This window comes from Lissotriton helveticus, chromosome 5_1, assembly GCF_964261635.1.
Source record: "Lissotriton helveticus chromosome 5_1, aLisHel1.1, whole genome shotgun sequence".
In the NCBI taxonomy this organism is placed as follows: domain Eukaryota; kingdom Metazoa; phylum Chordata; class Amphibia; order Caudata; family Salamandridae; genus Lissotriton; species Lissotriton helveticus.
Genome location: NC_136065.1, coordinates 969290566 through 969312636, shown reverse-complemented (window position 1 = coordinate 969312636; position 22071 = coordinate 969290566). Strand labels below are relative to the sequence as shown.

Here is a 22071-nt window from a genome sequence, read left to right as displayed (position 1 = left end):
GTGCGCTCTGCCATTCTCATGGCCCGTCTATCGTCATTGAGACTCCCGTTGTACCAAGGATTGGACATTTTTGTGGATGCTCTTTTTAGCTGCAGAGGTGCAGCTTCCTTTAAATTGCATCCGCAATAGGAATGAATGGGGACGTATTCCTTAATTGCTAATCGCAATTTGCGATTCGCAATTAAGGAAAATGTAGGATTCGCAAAAGTTTTTGCAAATCCTACATACATCGTGTTTTGCAATTCTCAAATAGCGATTCACAAAAAAATCGCTATTTGGGAATCGCAAAACAACATTTTGATACATATGGCCCAGAATTGTAGAAATTTCTCTTTCTTTGAAATTGGTGGCGCTTATTGAGGTTCACTTGGATCAGAGGAGAAATCATCAAAGTTGATGAAGTAGGCAGACGCATTTTGATCTCTCTGTTGTAGCTCTGTAGGTTTTATAGAACTGGCAGATGTGTTGTTTGAAAGCACATTAATGTAGAAATCATTTTTGGGCCGAATTGCAACTTGCATTGTTGTTTCTTCTTGATGTTTTTCAATTTCAAGTGGATTGATTTGTGCTCCATTATTCTGTACTCCTTCACTTTGTGCACTGAAGCCTTGAAAGGTTATTAGTCTTCCCATCTGAACTACCTGTATAGTAGCAAGAGGAGATCTGTGGCTACTCAGCACCTCATGCAGCCTACTGTTGAGAATCGATCACATGATGCTGTTTGATCAGATCGATGGAGACAAATCTTTTCTCTTTTTTTGCCGGCAAGAGGCGGAAGAAGTACTGTTCTTGTTCCCACTACCGCCAGGACAGGTACAGCTGTTCTGTATGATGGCCTAAACTCTCTTCTGTCCACGATCTTTACCCTGGCTAGGTCCCCAATTTTCAGGACCCAGGCAGGTATTGCCTAAACTGGTTACACTTCCCCAGTGGCAGTGCATTTGACTTGTACACTGCTTTGTAATGCCGGGTATTCTTTCAGTTCCTGAAAACAGCCAAACGGTCTTTAATTCAAATGGTTTTGCATCCGCCACTGTGATGGCATAATCGAGATCAGGTACCTACATTCTTATCCCAAACAGGATTTCATGAGGGGTACAGCTTCCCAAAGATTTTTTTTGTATATTATTCAGTGCCCTCTGGACCCCATACAGGTGATAGACCCATGTACCACCCGCGCCTTTTACCCTTGCTGTTAAGGATTGCCTTAGGTCACGGTTTTTCCTTCCCTCCACCGAATTTCCCTCGCGATGGTAGGGGGAGGAGTACCGCAAGGCCACGCACATACATACCATGGCTTCCTGGTAAGCCCGACAGCTAAACGCAGGACCACGGTCGGAATGTAATGTGCCAATTGCATATGGCCCAATGAAGACTCTCAGTCCGAGCGTCAGCCGAGCGCTGGGGTTCAACCCATAGGGATCTAGAGCATGAATCCACTGCCACCAAGATGTACTTGTAAGCCCAGTTGAATTTATGGGGCCGCAGAGATCCAAATAGACACATTTGAGAGGTCTGTCTAGAATAAGTAATGATGTTTGTGGTGGCCTATGAATAGTGGAACCCTTCATCTGCTGGCAAATATCGCACTTCAGGACAAATACATTTGTTTGTTTTGTCAGCCCCGACCACCAGTAACGCTGCTTCAATGATTCAATTGTTGCAGTGACTCCTGCGTGTGCTGACCCCAGACATTTGTATGCAGCTAGTATTAAACCTGATCTGACATCTTTGTTTGGTATTACTCTATCCCCACACCTGGAATTTGAGCATAAGGTGTGTTATGCGCCTCTAACTAGTAGGGTTCAGTGACTAAATATCGAGGGACAGAATATCGATGGTCCAGAATATCTATTCAAAAATATTAAGGGACAGAATATAGAATCCCTATCTACACACAGGTAAGTAATAAAATATTGAGTGCAAAATATTGATAGTTAAAATATAGTTAACTAAAATATTGAATTTTTAAAATGTATTACAAATAAAATAAAATAAACTAAATTATAAACACAAATAAATAAAACATAGTTAAAATAATATAAAAAATCTTAACATGTAAAAATGATAAATGTAGCGTTTTTTTAACATATATACTTGATATTATTAAATAATTATCAATCTTATTTATAAAATATTTAAAACATTATTAAAACTATATTTACATATATATATATATATATATATATATATATATATATATATATATATATATATATATATATAAACCTATTATATAAATACAACAATTAATAATATATAATAATTTAAATAATCAAAGTAATACTTTTTATGGTAGTTAATAATTTACACTACATTAAAAGTAACAAAATTACAAAAATTACACAGCTAAGGTAATAAAATTAGTATTCACACTCCAACAAGTGCAAAAGTAGAGAATGTGTTGGATAGCGGTAGGTACAAATTAATATTCCCACTCCAGTGAGTGGAAAGTAGGGAAAGTGTTGGATAGTGGGAGGGTAAAAATGACTATTCCCACACCAGTGAGTGAAACAGTAGGGAAAGTGTTGGATAGCGAGTAGGTAAAAGTTACTATTCCAACTCCAGTGTGTGGAACAGTAGTGAAAGCGTTGGATAGCGGGAGGGTAAAGATTACTATTCCCACTCCAAGGAGTGCAACAGTGGGGAAAGAGTTGGATAGAGTAGGGGTAAAAATTACTTTTCCCAATCCAGTGAGTGTAACAGTAGGGAGAGCGTTGGAAAGGCGTAGGGGTAACAATTACTATTCCCACTCCAGAGAGTGCAACAGTAGGGAAAATCTTGGACAGCATAGAGGAATAATTTAGTACACCAAGTCCTACAATTTAATTAAAATTAATTACAAAAAATATATTATTAAAATTTAATTTACATCCCACTATTTTCCACTATAAACGTCACCTCCAATCATCTAAAATATTAATAAATTTACACAATTAACATTTAATTAATTATATAAACACAATTAACAAAAATATAAAAAACAATGATATATAAATTAGCACAATTAACAGTATAAAATAATTTTGATTAATTATATAAATATTAATAAAAATGTATTTTCAAATATTTTAATAAACATCATACTCCCCTATAAACACTCAACACACTCCTCCAAAAATTAACATAATTAACATATTAATACATTAATTATCAAAAAATAATATTTAATAAATTACTAATTAACAATTTACACAATGTACATATGTAGTAATTAAAAACTTGTATTAATACCTTTTTACATATTTAATGATGAATTAATTAACGTAATTAGCAATATTAATTATTAACCATAACATTATTAATTTATAATAAAAAAATATTTAAATTAAATTACTTCCAACCCTATTCCCCTATAAACCCACAACCCGCTACAGAACTAATATATGCAAAAATTAGTTACCAATATTAATTATTAACCATAAAACTATTAATTAATACATTTTTGTTGTTGAAATTTTAATTAAATTACTTCCCACCCTATTCCCCTATAAACCCACAACCCGCTACAGAACTAATATACACAAAATTAATTACCAATATTAATTATTAAACAATAAATGATTAATTAATACATTATTATGTTTTTTTATTTAAATGAAATTACTTCCCTATTCCCTTATAAACTCACAACCCGCTACAAAAATAATATACGCACAAATTAACATATCATTTATTATCTTAAAAAAAATTGTAACATACATTAAAAAAATATATGCTTCTAACACATATACTAACATATAATATTTAACAAAATTAAATATAATAACATTCTATGTTATGACATTCTATATTATAACATACTATATAATGACATTTGATATAATGACATTCGACATTACTTACCCACATGTCGATATTATTTTCAACTATATTGTGTCCATTCTAAATTCTGTCCTCTGGATATTTTTCAATCAATATTATGTCCTCTCAATATTTTGTATTCTATATTTTGAATGTTTACCAACTAGTAGGAGTACGTAAGTGGAAAGCCTTTTGGCAGTATGGCAGAGCCGTTCTTAGTGGCATTGATAGCTACTAGTATATCTCTGTCTATTCTCGTGTGTGAACAAGTCATTGCGGCAACTGCAGCAGTTTGCACTGATGCCTTGGCGGCTTCATCAGCGAATTAATTCCCTTCAACATGTGTGCCAACACGATGATGACTCAAGGTGTGAATAACTTGAGCCCATGGCAGGCATGCTTTCAGCTTTGCTACTTGTTCCCATAACACTTTATGTTTTATCGTAAACCCATTCTGGCCCCAGTAGTAAAGATATTCGTTGTAGGATTGCACACAGTAGAATGAATCGCACACAATCAGTGTGGGGAATTCCAGATCCTTATACTGTATTGCTAGTATCAGGGCCTTTAGTTCTGCCAGTTGCGCCGTACAATCTCCTAGAGATTGTGTAGTTGTATTACTGGAACTTGCCATTCCCGCATAGGACCTTTCACTATAGCACATGCGGCGATATATTTTTGTTTACTTCCAATAGCCGGTTGGGCAGAACCATCAGTGTAAATGATGTATTCATACTGATCTGGAGGCAAGATTTCAATCGGGAGTGGGTATTCTTGTTCATACTGCAGGAATGGTTGAGTTCTCAGTGTTGGATCATATCTGTATTCTACATCAGTTGCAGTGAGACAATTAGCCCATTTTATTCATTGTGGATACAGTGCCTTTGCATTTGGAATGCTGGCTTTTGTTACTGCTTCCAAAGTCGGTATGGGGGTCAGAACGATGATGCGTTTCTCTTTTGCTAATGCTCTTTCGCTCCCTACAGCAGTCTTTACTGCCATCAGTATTTTTTCTGTTGCTGCAAATCTATTTTAAGCATTTGTGTACAAATGAGATTTGTATGCGATTGGAACTGTCTCACCTTCATTGAATGTGATGTAGGTATACCCTGATAACCCGGGGACGACCCGTACTACCAGGTTGCGGATGGTTACTCGTGTCTGCGAGTGTTTTGAAGCTATCGTGTTAGCTTGAACAGAACATAGAGTGTCTGTATATTTTTAAGTCCACTTGTTTGCTGTGAAATCTGATCTGATTAGGTCATAGAAAGGTTTTACTCTTTCTGCGTAGTCTTGAATATATGTTCTGCCAAAATTTAGAAATCCCAAAATGGATTTTAAACTCTTCAGAGTCTTTGGAAGGTTGATTAGCCCGCTTTTGCCTTCACTTGATAGCTCATATCCAACAAATAGGACGCAGAGATGGGCAGTTTTTGATTTTTTAAAGTTAAATTTGTAGCCCAAATTGGCAAAACCAACAATTATGTTGTTCACCCTGCACTAGTGTTCAAGTAATTAATCGTCCATCAGATAAATTTCATCTACATAGGACACTGCCTCCTCATCACAAGTTTGTAATAGCTCTGACACTCTTGCAGAGAACAGCCCGGAGCAATTCTTCAAGCCTTGGGGCAGATGACAAAATTGACGCTGCCAAAGGCAGAAAATCCTGTCAAATATCGGCTTTCAGGAGCTATATTTTGGCAAAAGAATCCATTTGAGATATCTAGTATTGTTTCGTAATTTTGCCGCACATTGTTATTCATTAATGCAGCACTATGTGCGTTCTGAACTGCAAACGTTTTTTGCATGTGTTCTAATGTCTGTAATCTAAAAACCAAACGATATGTGTTGCCAGGTTTCATGACGGGAAACAAAGGGTTGTTCTTTGGCGAGGTGCAAGTTTCACACTATGGTATTCAAGTTGGTCTAAGATTTCTTTGACCTGTTTCTTTGACTCATTTTTAACAGGATACTGTCTCTGTGGAGTTGGAGCAGTTTTTAATGGGATTTTGTGGTGTTCGTACTCCAAGTCCCACTCTACATGGTTGCAATATAATGCCGGAGCTAGCACTTGTGCCCACTACCATGCGTAAGAGTTTTTTAAGGAAAAGGGAACGAGGTCGGAAAGAGCAGGCAAAATTATGCTTTCACCTTTTGGGCAATCCATTACAAATTCAGACAACCAATCTTTTTCTGCTACTGGATGTCACATCCAAATGTCAAATTCTTTCAGAAGAGACCTTTAATTTTTCTTGAGATATCCCCCTCTATTTAGAGATTAATTTCATGTAGACAGATTGGGACACTCACTCTTGTATCAGGTGTTTCCATTGTGATGTGTTCATTCAATACTGCTGTCACCAGAAATTCCTTCAGGTTCTGGTGAGCTATTGTTACTTCTGCCGCGCCGTCTAGCATCGTCAGAGCCCATTACCCGTTCAGAAGCTGAGACCTCAACAAACTGGGCATTTCTCATTTTCAAGCCATCTGCTTTTTTCTTTTTTAATTGAGCCTTTGCTTTAGGTTGCTCTTCCTGTTTAATAATGAAATCTGAATTGCGATGCATTTCCCTTTTTCCCTTTGGTCGATCTTCAGTCTTTTTTTCTCACTGAGTTTTTTGATGAAACCTGAAAGGAACGTGCATCAGTATCCTGATACCTGTCAGGTTTCCTAATATTACCACTATTTCTACGGTTGTACCTCTTTTCAGATGATTCATGTTGGGGAGACCCACCCCTTGATCATGAAGTGTTTTCTTAATTATTATTATTGTTTGAATGATCGATATTATGCCATTTCTTTATAGAATAAGTGGGTGCTTGCTTCGAGCTATACTTGTCAGAGTTACTCATCACTTGTGGTTTCCCTGGTTTTGCTCCCTAACTATCTCTACCTAATGAAGCATAGGTGTCTTCATTAATTTTTGGTAATGCATGCTCCTGGTGTGTAGGAGCTGTTTCCCTTAGGCAATGGTGTATAGCCACCGCTGCTGCTTCCGCCTTGATGTTGCTTAGCATAATTGCCAAGACTTCATCAAAATTACCCATCAGTTTCATCCCCAAGTCCAGGCCCTTACTCATTTTGTATCGGTTCCAATACTTCAGGAATAACTGATAAGGTCTGGGACCATGTATTCTAATGTAGACTGCAACAAAGAGTAATCCTGATGTGGAACAATCCTCAAGTGGGGAACCATTGGCAAGCAAATTGTTAACATTCTGTGTTTATCCTGGGGACCTGTATGGGGAAATACTGCTTCCAACTGTGCTATTTTTTGAGCGATCCAGAATGGTACTTCATCCCTCTTTGATGGGAATGCACCCATTATTGCTTTGAGCGTCTGTGGACTAATTATTGGTGTGGGTTGGGTCTGGGCTATTCCACGTGGAGCAGCTCTCGCAGGTTGTAATGTGAGTGTTCACATGATGAACTGGACAATGTGTCTGTATTGCCTGACTATTTCTTTGTAAAGTGTATGCACTTCCCCTATTGGGAGTGTGTCTATCGCAGGATGTGGGGTGTAAGTCGCTGAGCGGACCTAGGGCCAGATGTACAACCTGCAAAATAGCACATCGCTAATTGCGAGTCATTTGCGACCCGCTATTTTGCATGTAAGACAGTGTGTTTAACACTGTTTGCGATTCCCAAAGGGGTCGCAAATTGCGAGGCTCATGAATTTGATTGAGCCTCTCCCAATTTGTGAGCCCATTGTGAATGACAGGCCTTCCCGGGGATTGTGGCCTACTGGGCTTAAAGGAAAACGGGATGCATTTAAGAAAGAAAAATTACACTTTTTAGTTTCATTATTTTAAGGGTAGGCAGTGGTCTCTGGGACCACTCCCTACTCTTAACAAATATTTTCCAACATATTCACAATGGGGAAGGGGTAGCAGAACACTAGTACATAGCATGTTGACTCGCTATTAGGAAGGTACGCCCCTTCCTAATAGCGTGAGTCGCAAATGCTATTTTGCGAGTCACTGACCCTTTTTTGTGGCCCCAAACATGAGGTTCTCCCGTTTGCAGACGCAAAAAAGGGTCGTACATCTGTCCTTTAGTCTTATGACCGAAGTTGTGTGTTTGAGGGCACCTTTAAACCAGTTTTTATGTTGCTGGTAAGTTAACAGAACTTCAATGTCCTCGTATTGGATGTATTCTTCCGGTGTATCCACTTTAATGTATTCATGGAATAAATGTGTCTGTGGATCTGCAGGTGAGAATTTCACCCAGGAATAGAATACCTCTGATCCAAACACCTCATGTGCCTCAATCACAAAAGTAACATGGCCACCTGTTACAGGTACACAATTTTCTACCAATCTCAGAGTTACTGCCTGACTGCAGTTCTCTGTGATGTTTAGCCAGTTAGCAAATTTGTCTCATTCCTCCCTTGATCCTGAATGCCTTAAGAACTTTAGGCCTATCTCGGTTCTACCTTATCCAGCAAAAATGGTAAAGCGGGTGGTAGCAGGCACTCTCTCTAGACACCTAGAACAGCATAGGCTTCTGGAGGACGTCCAGTTTGGCTTTCGGACAGCCCATGGCACCGAGACGGCCTTGGTGACCGTGCTGGATGAGCTTTGTTGGCGGGCAGACAGGGGACAGGCAGAGGTTTTGATCCTGCTTGACCTGTCGGCCGCCTTCGATACGGTGAACCATGGAATTTTGCTGGACAGGCTGAGAGAGATGGGGGTTGCAGGTAGTGCCCTTGGGTAGTTTGAGTCTTTCCTTCAGGACAGAGAACAAGCTGTGTCCCTCTCTCCCTTCCAATCCGCCTTTTCCACTATCTCGCATGGCGTTCCACAAGGCTCGGCAGTCAGTCCGATATAATTTAACATCTACATGAAGCCTTTAATTGCGGTCATCAAACAATATAAGATCAAAATTGTTAACTACGCTGATGATACGCAGTTGATTCTCTCCTTGGAGGGAGATGAGTCAACCTCCTTGGAAGCATTTCATAACTGCCTGCGAGATACAGCGGGCTGGCTGAAGGCCAACTCCTTGCAATTTAACACAGGAAAGACCGAGGTGTTATATTGCCCAAGGCCTAGGGTGCAATCTCTTCTACCCAGTAATTTCTGGCCTGCGCATTTTTCTCCATTGGTGCAGCCTGCGAAGGTAGTGCGGAACCTGGGTGTGATGTTTAACAGCGACCTTACTTTGGAGGCGCAGGTCTCAAAGATAGTAGCTGGCTGCTTGGCCATTATTCACCTCCTGAGGAAAATTCTTCCTCTGTTACCGCCCCTTGCTCGGGTAGAGGTGGTACGTTGTACCGTGCACAATAGGTTAGACTACTGTAACTCCCTGCTGTTGGAGTCTCTGAACTATCTCATGGATAGACTCCAGAGAATTCAGTCTGCAGCTGCAAAATTATCCCTGGGGTGGCCAACAAGATCTTTTTCTTCAAGGGCTTTGGCTCAGCCTCATTGGCTCCCAGTAAGACAGAGGGTGCAATTTAAGTCTCTTTGCCTGGCCTTTAAAGCTCTCCATGGGTTGGGCCCTGCTTGTTTACAAAGGAAGTTCTCGTGGCATGCGCCGGCCCGCAATCTACGCTCCTCCTCGGCCAGGTTGGTGATCATACCTAGGTTTAGGAGATCTAGAGCAGGAGGTAGATCGATCGGCGTGGCCGCGGCGAAACTCTGGAACTCCCTTCCGGTTGAACTTAGGCAGGCCTCCGACCTTCTCGCATTTAGGAGGCACTTGAAACATGGCTTTTCCCAAACCCCTAGCTTACTATCAGTTTGCCCCATCTTTCGATATGAGTCTGCCAGCGCTAGGATGCCTTTTTTAGGTGATAGTGCGCTTTAGAAGTGGAGTAAATAAATAAATAAATAAATACATTTGTCTCATTCCGCGCTTCCACTGCTATTTGCAGGTTCAGTCATTTTGAAAGGAAAAGAAAGTAAAAGATTTAAGAGGTAGGATTTAGCACAATATGGGAACCTTTAAACCTTACAAGTTTGTCTAATCCTCCAGCCAAAACACAGGGTGTACCTGCTCAGCTGAGGTGGATATTCTGTCCCGAATCAGACATCTCTGAAAAAGTGTGAGTATGGATTTCTGAGAAAGCACGACTGAACTACTCCGATTTTACTGTTATTATAAGAACCAAACCTACGTTGGCGGGGACATGTCATGTAGTTCCTAGGACCCTTCCAGGACCTGCGCATTTTGGAATGATTTAAACTTAGGCCCGACTCTGGACACCCTAAAGGATGAGTCAGCCGGTAGACCAGCTAGCTCTACAGTACTACTACCACCCCCTGTATTCTACAGCAGTGTAGGTAGTTTCTGGCAACCACTGAACATGACAACCCCGATTCCTCAGGTATCGTGGAAAACAATACGTTATCTGGTCACTAGTACGTTCTTTTTTCAGATTACACACAGAATGACGATTGGAACAGTTTCAATAATTATTTATTGGTCAAGTGTCAGTCTAGATGAAACGTATCCGCTGCCACAATCAGAGGACAGGAGTAGACAAATGTGTTTGCTAGCACCAATATTGTAAATAGTAGATCCATTTCTACCATAGTGCTAATAAGATGAATAATAGAAGATTATGTAAAACAATAGCAATGTCAGGATAATTCCTAATGCAGCCAAGAATCCACCATGGAAGTGCTAAACCCTCACCTGATGGTTCTAAATGAAGGACCCCTTCTCTGCGTCGAGGATGGCACCTTGAAAGGGAGGGATGTCAGGTCTCTGCCTGTCGAAGGATCAGCCTTGAGAGCTATATGATCATTTGGTTTATGAACAGGATGTGTATAGCTGTTCTCGAATATTAAATTGTATTTACAACTCACTAATACACTATGACTGCCAAATGTGTCAGATGCAATTCAACAGCATGGCTTTGATTAAAGTATGTTTTATGATCAGAGCTCCCTACCTCTTAATTATGAGTATAATTGAGAAATGCATAATGTGATGTTGATCATTTCAGGCTGAGTCTATTCATTATTTTGTTATGAGCTTCATCAACAAATAGTTTTATGTATGTGGAAACTACTCATCTGACGCTAAACAGATTGAACCCCTGTTTAATTATATACGCTCTGCACCTTTCGCTTTGAATACACAATATACACCTTTGTACGAATATTGAAATACCCGCTGCGCCTCGCAACACCCCATGGAAAGAACCATAAGTCTTTAGTACACACTAACGTTTGATGTTCTCGTTCTTTTTCTACTCTCTCTATTTTGCCAGTCTTTCCTCTCTTTTCTTTTATGATGGCAGACAACAGGATTAGATCAACCAGTGTAGACGGACAGTCGAGGTTCTACACGTGAGTGTAGCGGCCGCACGCACCATGATCTCTGATACACGCCGTAAAATAGGTAAGAGCCAGTTTCTCTTATCCATAGATAACAGGCTATTTTTCCAAGACGTGCACCACTTACCGTGATTTCCCTATGTCTTTTAAGTTTGGACATTCGGATCCTTCACTCGGCTTGATTCTTTCCACTGGCCAATTAGTAACCACTTATCGAAGCCTTACACTTTGTGCTATTATTTGCAATCCGGGTAAGATTCTTATTATTTACACCCCATGAATGGCACCACATTGATATCGCACAGGGTTTACAAACTGTTTTCTCTTTCACAGAGATCATTTTGGAGTGCATGGATCATTGTACATCCACACAATACACAAGCGAATCATCCTCGGTCCTACACTCTGTGCCAGTATTCTCGTTGTCAGCCTCCCTCCCCTCACATTGGGGTTAGTTCTGCTACAGAAGTACTCTCTCCTACAATTTATGTCATTTATCCTGTACGTCTCCTACTGGCTTCCACAGTGACTCTATAACTTTATCTCCTCTGTTTTTCCTTTCACATGCACAGTACCTGGCTGGGTCACATGTGAATAGATCTTTTCTTCCTCTCCCCTCCTGGGTTTCACGCCAAACATGCGCTGTACAACTTAAACTCTCAGGTAAAGGCCACTCTCCATGCTTTCCAATTCCAATAATGCTGCTACTATCATGGCCACACGCTGACAGTTTCTCTGTCTCCTAATTCCAGATGTCCCTACATCACTAGGTCCTGAAGTGATCCCTTCAAAGCCCACAGGGTCGAAACGCCGTCGACAGGAATGAAAGCAAACCATCCACCAGCGCTCATTATTTTACGCTGTTCCTAATTTGTTATAATTTGTGATGGTCGACTTTAGACAAAATTGGAAACCAAATGTACATAACACCAATATGTCACCAATGTTTTAGGTTCCATGTTCACTGGGGACACCACGCACTATTGTCACATTTTTGTAAGATACTATATACATTTTCATTTATAAATAACGGTTGTTAACCAGAATTAGAGGTGTATATGTTGTTTTCTTCTTTTGACATTCACATAACCCGATCAATTGTGATTGCACACATATTATCAGAATTTGTGATATTACACCACAGGAACCTTTGTTTCTGTTCTAAGCGAATATTATATTAGCAACCCGGCCACTTCTTTGTTGCACTGCAGCCAAGTTCTGTGCATCTTTTTCTTATTTTTGCCTTTTTTTGGGGGTGAATGGGCCCACCCAGGCACCCGGACGTATTCTTTTGTTGGGACAGCATGGGGAACTCACTCTTGCGTTACCTGGCCGGCTCCCCAGCTACACATCATAGGTCTGTGCCGGATCAAAGGCCGGATTTCCTTTTCTCCCTCCTGCATCAACCATGAGCGGATGTTGCAGTCCTCTGCCCCGACCCAGACAAAGGCATGGGGGCCGGAGGCAGGCCACAGCCATTTTTGAGTGACACTGCAGCGCTCCCCAAATCTTCTCTTCTTAGTTTAGGGGCATCTGATTTGGGGTCATGGGGCCCCACAATTCTATCTTGGCTCTAGCTGTTCAACATTTGTGTTGAGTCATCCCATGGGTACATAGTAGCCCCCGGGTCAATACAGACACATGGAAAGGGGCCCCACGCATTCCTGCCCCCTCATATGGCTAGGACATGTGTTGTGCCATTTCCCAAAGGCTTGGCTATCCATGGGGAACCCTTAGAAATGTGGCAGGGCCACATGCACTCTGTCACTGATCACTTGCATTTTTAAATGGGCAAAATTTAAAAGATGAGTAACTCAGATCCAGTTGAGCCAATTTTGATCACCTTGGGCTCATTTCTATCCTGGTGGTGAGCGCTAGCCATCAGGAGCATTTTCAGCAGGCATCCTGGCCTCTAAAGCAGCACACTTTGCAGTGAGTTGGTGCCCCTGGCTACCTCCATCAGCTTTTCTCCCTTTCTTGGTTACTGGTGCTCCTCTCTTCTTATGGATTAGTTATATAGTTAGCTGAGTAGGTTGTAGGCATGGGACAACCAGTTTCCTTTGGCATAGGCCTGCCATGGCCTTTGCTCGCAGCAGTTCAAGGGGTGCAGTTTCAAGCTAGAAAGAAAAATCTTTACAGTCACAAATATCGGCGATATAAAGTTCAACCTCAAACCAGATGTGATATTTGCATTTTATTCCTCTTATTACATGGTAATGTGTTATTACTCAAATCGAAATATGCCAAATTGGGTTAGCCAGTTTTACTATGATTTGATGGTCAGAGCATGTGTACTGGTAAGGGTGTACCAGTCCATAAACACAACTAGTCCCAAAAAGAAATAAAATCGTCTGTGACCCCAAGCAAGATTGAATACCTACTTCAGAATTTAGGAATTCACAGCCAGCCAATTTTAGAACAAAGGGAATAGAGAGTTTACAGCCAAAGAAATGTTGAGAATGGAATAACTCGGGTCACATAACCATGTTGGGCAGATGGGCAGTGTTCTTGCCAAATGCTTTCCTAACACACTAACACAATTAGGGTCTATCCGAAAAGGGCAGACAATCAGATCAACTAATTAAAATGCATTAGTTCAAGCTTTATGGTCAATTAAGCAGATCTGAACCAAATCAGGATCTTGGACGCCGAATCAGTGGTGTTCAACTATATTTGCCAATAATCTAAACCAGTGCTTTGAGGGATGGACTAGGTCCACTTCAATTGTGACATCCATGAGGAACATTGTACATTCCAGTAAAGAGGTATTGGTCAGACATGGCAGTGTATAAAAAGTCATCTTGTTCCCCTCTTTCTAACCAACCGACACCAGATTGTTCACATGAGGATATACAGGTTTCAGAAAAGAGTGATCATCTTCTACATGGAGCACCTGGGAATTTACTCACAGATAACAGCACAAGAAATCACCCCAATGCCAAGTACACGATTATATTTGAAAGGCATCTCCATTCCTGACATCCAAACATTCAAACACTGCTTGCAGCTCATTTAGTCCTGGATGCTTAATATCTCCCTAAAGTTTAAGCCTACCAAAAATAAATACCTGCTATTCCCAAAGAACCAGTCCAAATACATCAAGGAGAAAACAAAATGGCCTGGTATGAGCTTGCCCTCCTACAGAAAGTGAAAAACTTCCTTCAGGATAGCGATTTTAAAACAGTATTTTACGTCCTTGAACTCTGCTCCATAGCCTCCCAAACTTCACACTTGCCTGTTAAATGACATCCTGCATTCCAGTGCATGCTTCATCAATGTCATGAAGAGACAGGAACACATTACCCCCCCCCCCCCACCTCAATGGAGCAATACTTTCTGTTTTTGCTGGCCACATCATGTCAAAAAGCAGCTACATCATCTAAAAAGCCATCACACCAAGCTCACCATCTCCAGTGGCCATTGGTACTCCTGCAGCCAGGCTATCATCGGACAGGAGATGAAGAAGGGTAAAAAAGAAAAAACAAGGAAGCAGGCTGTAGTATGTATTATGTCTTTGCGTGTGCTTATTACACAGCCTCGTGGACCCAGGCTTTGTCAGGTGAAGTTTCCATGTAGAATGTAGTTTAAATCTGGTGTCAGTTTGTTTCTACCTGTGTGCATTGAAACAATTTGCCCTGAGCCTTTAATCACCGATCTCCGGCCTATGGCTGAGAGGACATGTTCGGGATGTTCTCAGAGCATTATTCCTTAATCTCTGTCTGAGATGAATGAATGAACTATGTATGAGAATGTTTGTTAGTGATTGATGAATGTGTTTGAGTTTGAATGCAGGAAGACTGGTTGTTGATGGGGTGTTTTTTATCTTGTTATATTGAAATGTTTGAATAAATGAATATGCCTAGATGCACTTTAAAACATGAAGTAAATAAAAATAAAAATGATATATTTTTTTATAAACTTGAATGTGTTCTTGTCTGAATCTAATGTGGCACTGATACCTTGGTGAGCACTAAATGGGTGACTATTGAAAAGAACTGGACTCTTGAGGATCCTACTATTGATTGAAAACGGGGCAGATCTATCGTCTTTTTCGTTTATTCTGATTATTTCCCCTGCTGATCTGCCTCATATCCTACTCAGGGGGCCCCTTCCTTTGTGATATATTGGATACCTGTGTGCCACCAGCAGCTCCTCTTCATCTATGCTGAAATAAACTCATCTTACCTTTGGTCTCCTGCTTCCTTGAACTACCACACAGGAATGAATTCATACAGGATGTGAGCCAACTTCCTATATACAACAGGGCTACTAGTACTCTCTCATTTGAAGAAAGATCTGAAGACGCAACCCTTTAAAGAACACCACATCATGATGCAGTAAAAGTTCCCTTTCACTCTTAGAAACCCAATCACATGTTGATTGTATCTTTGTCTTCCACCCTGTGCTGCACTCTATTGCCTTTCCGCTAGGTTTGCACTATATAAATACCATGTACAAAGATACATACATTCATGCATACTTGAGCAAAACCCAAATCAACTTCTACTGATTGTATTGGATTGGTTCTATGACTGAACACCACAGATAAAAACATTGCATGCCTTTACTACGCATTTTCTACCCCGCATTTGTAGCACGCATATGCTATTACCTTGCATGCCATCACCACACATTATTAGTCTCTGGTATGTTTAATATGTATGTTATAATATATATATATATATATATATATATATATATATATCTAAGCTCACTACCCGTCTGCTATATATATATATATATATTTTTTTTTTATATTTGTCTTTTTTGGGTGAGAACCCCCATACTTCCATTAAATGAGTGGCAAAGGTCTATACTTAGTAAACACTTGTGTGGTAATAAATGTGTTGTAAAGGCATTGTGGTGTAATAATTGCGTTCTAAAGACTGTTTACCTATTGGATTTATCCAGGGCTGTTACACATAACTGTTCAGAGAAGCAATTTTGGTCAATATGAGACGTCTTGTCTACTCTCCTTCTATTTCTTACCCACTGCACTGTGCAAGATGTCCTCCGAATTACCTGGAGTCTTAGCATGCTTTATTTCTGCAAGATTAGAACATACCTACTTTCCATCAATTTTTCCATACTTTGTTTTCAATGTATAAACTTTCTTAACATCATCATGAAATTGATTACAGACACGATGTAAAGATCATAGCTGTGATGTAAGGGATTTTCACAAACATGAGTGCGACAACTGTGCTACTGAGTAGTCCACCAAGTTACTAGGGCACGTTGGAGTATGCACAACACATGCAGATAAAGAGTGAAAGCATCTAACCCACTTGATCTTTGATTGCTACCTAGGAAGCTTACAGTAAAACCCTGACACTCTGCATTTTACGGCTGCTTACCTAGATGTCCCGGAGATGGCTTCCTGCATGAGCTTTTAATACTCCTGTAAAAGCTCTCCAGCCCATCTATATGCTGCTGAGCCTATGCCAAGCAAGGTCCACCATCCAGAGATACTGAAATAGGACCCCCCCCATGCTATTGCTCTTGGTTTGCAGCCTTTGACAAGGAGAAAGCATGTAAAGCCTAATCCTAAAAGTGCTAAAATGCCACCTTCTGGAAGGACGAGTAAGCACAAACCGCCCCCACACAAGCTCCTACTCTGGCCAGTACCACTCCCAAGTCATCAGGGGGAGTAGCGAGACTTCACTTGAAATCCAAATGAGCCACGAAAACTCAAAGCAGAGGGTTTTAGCTGATGAAGGCAAAAGGAAAACTGGGATGTGGGCAATGAGACGATGGCAAAAGAAACGTTGCCTTCTGAAAATCGAACATATTTTATTCTCCGAATTTGACTGAAGGTTTTGCACCGGACCAAGCTTGACAAAAAGGAAAATTACCCCTTAATTGTGCTTCAGTGCTCTCTGTAGATGGAAGTACTGTTTGAACACAGCGTCATTATTTGCTGAAAGAGACAAAAACTTCGTACTCCCTTAATGTAGGCATCTCCATGCTTAGAGATTGATGCTCTAAATGGACTCTGAAGTGGACAGAAGCCCTATTGATTACTTCTTTCAAAGCTTCCAGTGCACAGAAGTGGTATGCCCCTAGGAGTAATTCGCTCAGAGCAATTCACACACTATATGATGCAGCAGAACACTGTTCTACAGGAGGAGCAATGCAAAGCTGGAATATACTTTCTTTTATGCCGCTATATGTAATGCAAGGAATGTAAGACTCTTACCTATGCAACCTTTAGTAGTAATTGCAACAAAAATCTGTGCTTCCACTTGATAGGTAATATAGTTCATACTTTGTATTGCTACACATTTTTTAACTTCTGTTTTTAGCAAAAGACTTCTTGTCCAAAAGTTTAATATTGCAATCTTGTACATTTCATTCTTAAGAACATTTCAACCAGAAAGACTGTACAAGGGATAAAAGCAGAACCGAACTTTCACACTCAAGAAGGATGGTGTCGCTGTAGGCAGTAATTGTTGGAAGTGGGAACAGATAAAGGCAAATAGAACAATACAGAACATGAAATACTGACAGGGAGAGTGGGAGTCATGGTCGTGTGAGGGTCGGGTTCACATAATTGGCTCTGAGATACCACATAACTAAAGTCAACCATAAGGAATGGGATTTTTAGTGTGGTATGGCAAAGATTGTTTTTAAATGCAGGTGGAAGGCACAGACGCTTGTATTTGGGGACCTGGGTATATTTTTCAGCCTCAGGACTTTGACTCAGATAAAGAGCCAGAAAGGCACAGAAGGAGAAAACGAAAGATGGAAAAAAGCGACAAAAAGAGTTGGAAACAGTAATATTGCGGCAAGAATGGTAGAGTGATAGAAGTAAAAGGCACGAGGTGGAATCAAAACTAAGTACCTTTAGCATTCAGCAGCCATTGTTTTTAACTCCTAAGAAAAGTTTTGAGCCCCTGAAGATATTGTCTTACGAATTAAGGGCCTCATTCATGAGGAATTGGCGTATGGCAGCGCCATAAGTCTTCTTGCTGTGCTACCCTACGCCAATGTGAAAGGGCAGGAATGCACCATATAATATTGCCTAGTGCCAATGTAGGTACCCTTGCCCCATGGTGCAAGGGTGCCTCCGCTGAAGGCAGGATTGTTTTTGTGCAGGAGGGGGTACCTTCCTGCACAAAAACAATCCTGAGAGGCATTTTCCTTTTTCTGTGTGTGCTGCAATGGGACCAGTGCTTACTCCTGAAAAATGTTTGTGAGCCTTTTCATTTTTTTTTAAAACACATCGTGTTTTCCTTTATGGAAAATGAGCTGCATAAAAAGTGGTTCGCAATTTGAAACCTAGATCATTAATTTTCATGAAGAAGGTCGAATTTGTATCCACTAGGATTCATTAATTTTTGATAAGACATATTAGTACATAGATTGGTTTGCAAAATAACAATGCATTCTGTAATTTCAATGTGCAAATTATGACCCCTTTTACCAAATGCATTCTTAGTGCATGAGACCTTTACTCACTTACAAGAGACTATAGCATGCATTGAATTATGTGATTGAAGAGCTATGCCTTTCCTAAATGTATATCAGAAAGGAGTGGACTCACCAGAGGTTCACCAGGAACACATGCTCAATATTCTGCAGAATTTCTAGTTCTCGAAATACATTCCGAACCTCGTCTCTTTCAATGCATTGCTGCTTGTTCATGTACTTCATGGCATACATTGTCTCTGTGTCTTTTTTTTGCACAATGCAAACCTGGAATCATAAAAACAAGTAGAAAGGCAAATTGACTAATGTTATACACGTCTTTTATTAAACGCAGTTTTATACTCTTGTGATTCATTCAAATTTGGTCGACACCGAGTAAGGTTTTCAATGTTCACATTTGATTCATGGTGGGTAATAAACAAATCCAAATAGAGAGACTCAATGCTTTCTATGAAATATTGAAAATGCAAAATGTAGAAGAGCTCCTTCCAATTAAAGGAGACAGAGAAGATGGACAATTGCACGTAATGGTAGACTAGTGTATTATCAAAGCGACTGCTCATATGTTGTGCAACTCATATCAAAGAAAATCATTAAATGTTAGTGCAAGGCAGAGGTGCCATTTCTTCAGCCTCGGTGCACCAGCAGGCCACCAAAGGTATTGCAGGGGGGCCACAAAGGACAAAGGGTCATATGTACAAGAAACTGGCGGAGTGCTGGGTTATGCTAAAATTGGTAAAGCTGTGCTTCAACAGTTTCAAAACGCAGAGATGAGCCATATTCCCAAGAATGTGGTGCACCCCTTCATTGCCCCTAGAGCTAAAAAATATGCCTAGCGCCAGGACAGGCACCCTAGCACCATTTTGCTAGGGTGCCTGTGCTGCAGGGGAAATAGTTTAAGTGCAGGAAGGGTCACCTTCTTGCACACAAACAATCTTTACAGGCGATTTGCTCTATCTGTGTGCTGCATCTATTGCACGCCCCTTTCATTCTAAGTGCTGCGTGAATAGGGGCATTATTTACAAGATGGCGTTAAGCCAAGTTAAATGGCTTAACGCCACCTTGTAAATAAGGGGAAGGCGTTGACTCCATCAGAACGTCAGAAAAAGTTATGTTCTGGTGGCTATAACTCCTTGTAAATAAGCCCAATGTGTCTATCCACTTGTGTCAATGGCGCTACATATTCAGCCTATTCTCTGCAATAGTATTATCTTGTATTGGGGGCGTGGCTTGCACGCTAGGTGGAATGGCAGATCCGGCGTGAGCTCCGCTACATTGAGGACCTCAGAAACATATTTCAAGACTCTTCTCCCGTCATTTCTAGTGCGGAGTGACGGGCATCTTCGGCTAGTCATGCGGTGAGTTTGCAGACCGCATTTTGGATGTCTTTGAGCCTTTCTTCAGCCACTTGCAACTTGCGGTGAATCTTTCCTGTCAGAGTCGCGGGCGGCTGTAATTTTAGGTCGCTGCGCCCGCGTCTCGCTCAACTCCCACTTTTCACCGCCTATAATAGGGAATTGCCCATTCCTGCAGAAATTCTACTTTGAATTGCCCTTCAACATAGAAATCTCCAGGATACCCATTGTGAACAGTGGTAATAATTATATTGTATAATGAGAAGTGACGAATCCGCTCTGCAGATTATGCTGTGTGTTTAAAGTCTGCCGTGTGCCTGTTTTTAGGCCCTCTTCAAGCCATTTTCAGTTTGTGGCAATGTTTTTCATTCTAGAGATGCGGGCGGCCGCCATTTCAGGCTGTTGAGCTCGCGTTTCTCTCATCTGCTCTGCCGCTTTTGCTGAGGCACTGCCACAATGCCACTAACTATTTTGTTTTTTACTGTTTTTTGATTGAAATGAAGGATTAATTCTCCTATTCATAGGGCCTATTTGAACTAATTCGCTAATGTCACTATATAGCTTCTCTTACGCAATTTTCCTCATACACTTGCCTATAAACTGTGGAAAGGAAGCAACATTCTTACCAAATAGTGCTACCTGTGTTTTCCTGAGGAAATTTCTTTAAAATGTAATAAATATTTGTGTATTTTGAAGGTTTCTTTTGTTCTTGTCTTCACATTCAATTACATTGTCATTGGAAACCTACTATTTCTTCTGAATACCTCAATTTTACTCCAGTCTTTTGGTGAGTTCTTTGCATACTACAATGGCTAATGATATTCACTCTGCTATATCCTCGATATCTGGTACAAAACCAAAGAGACATAAAAATGACCCGCCTTCTCCCATTCATTCATCTCAGAATCCGGTTATGGTCTCTATTTTAGATGAAGTCTGTGGTCTTCAACCCTTTATGTCTGCGACAAATGAAAAGCTAAAACAGATTGAGGAGAGATGGATTGTTATAGAAAGTAAGGTAATGGAACTGGAACAACATGTTAGTGACATACAGGATGTATCTACCAAGATTCCTCTACTCGAACAGGAAATTCACAAATTAAAACTTCTCACTGAGGACCTTGAAAAACGAAATCGTAGAAACAACATATGCCTGTATAGCCTTCCGGAAAATATTGAAGGTTCAAATATGGTATCGTTTCTACAGAAGTTCCTTCCAGAACTCCTAGATCTTCAAGCTTCAGCAAGTCCCCTGAACATACAAAGAGCACACCGTCTGGGACGGTTCAATCCTAACACTACAAAACCACGTGGGCTCATAATGTTTTTCCTAGAATTTACAGATCTTATGCAAGTTTTGAAGGCTGTAAGACTTAAACGTCGTCTTATTTGGTTTGGCAATAATCTCTTCATATCTCAGGATATCTCTAATGCAACTAACACTCGTCGCAAAGAATTCCTTGCTTTACGACCTCAGATGAGAAACCTTAACATTCAGTATGGAATCCTCCATCCATGTCTTTGCAAGATTACACATGATGGTCGTTCACGATCTTTTGATGATCCGGAAAAACTTAAACTTTATCTTCATAGTCTTTCATCTAATGGAATGGATACCAATATCTGACTTTTCTAGTTCTTTACGATTGCCACTTTGAATTCATTTTATGTATTTACTTAATGTACGCAGCTTGTGAGTTTTTTCCTTATAGTCATGAGGTTCTTTTTCTCTCTTCTTCTTTATCTCAGTTTCTGAGGTCGGCACCATCTTGCGTCACTATGCTCCTCCTCTTTAGACTTCTTCTCTTCTTACAGATCTGGTTATCATTCCTTGATCGGTTTGCTTACTTCTTCCTTCTGTTTCTTTTCTTTTCCTTCCTTCTTCTTTCTCTCTATTTTTTTGTTATGTCCCTTTTTTAGTCTTGTCTTTTGATAACTGTTGTCCTTCTAATAATAAGTCACCTTTTATCTTATTCTTTACCTTGTTTTTTAGCAAGCACTTTACTTTTTATGTTATGTCTTTCCTCTCACGTACTAAACAATGTCTTTCCATTTTTTCTCCTGTTCATTTGACAGTTTTGTGTCCCTATTTCCTCATGTACCCCTGACTGAATCTTCATGGTTACTGTGGTCTCGTGGAATGTTCGTGGTCTTGGTCATCCTGTCAAGCGTCAAAATGTATTGTCTCA

The 22071-nt window shown here is 40.4% G+C and overlaps 1 protein-coding gene across 1 annotated transcript in view; it reads right to left on the bottom strand.

Moving 5' to 3' along the window:
* The window catches only part of STK32C (serine/threonine kinase 32C), a 1542229-nt gene that overhangs the window by 455527 nt on the left and 1064631 nt on the right, over positions 1-22071 (bottom strand). The window contains exon 3 of the mRNA XM_078643478.1: positions 18643-18794. Within this exon, the coding sequence (XP_078499604.1) occupies positions 18643-18794 (152 nt within the window). The remainder of the gene's footprint in view (positions 1-18642; positions 18795-22071) is intronic.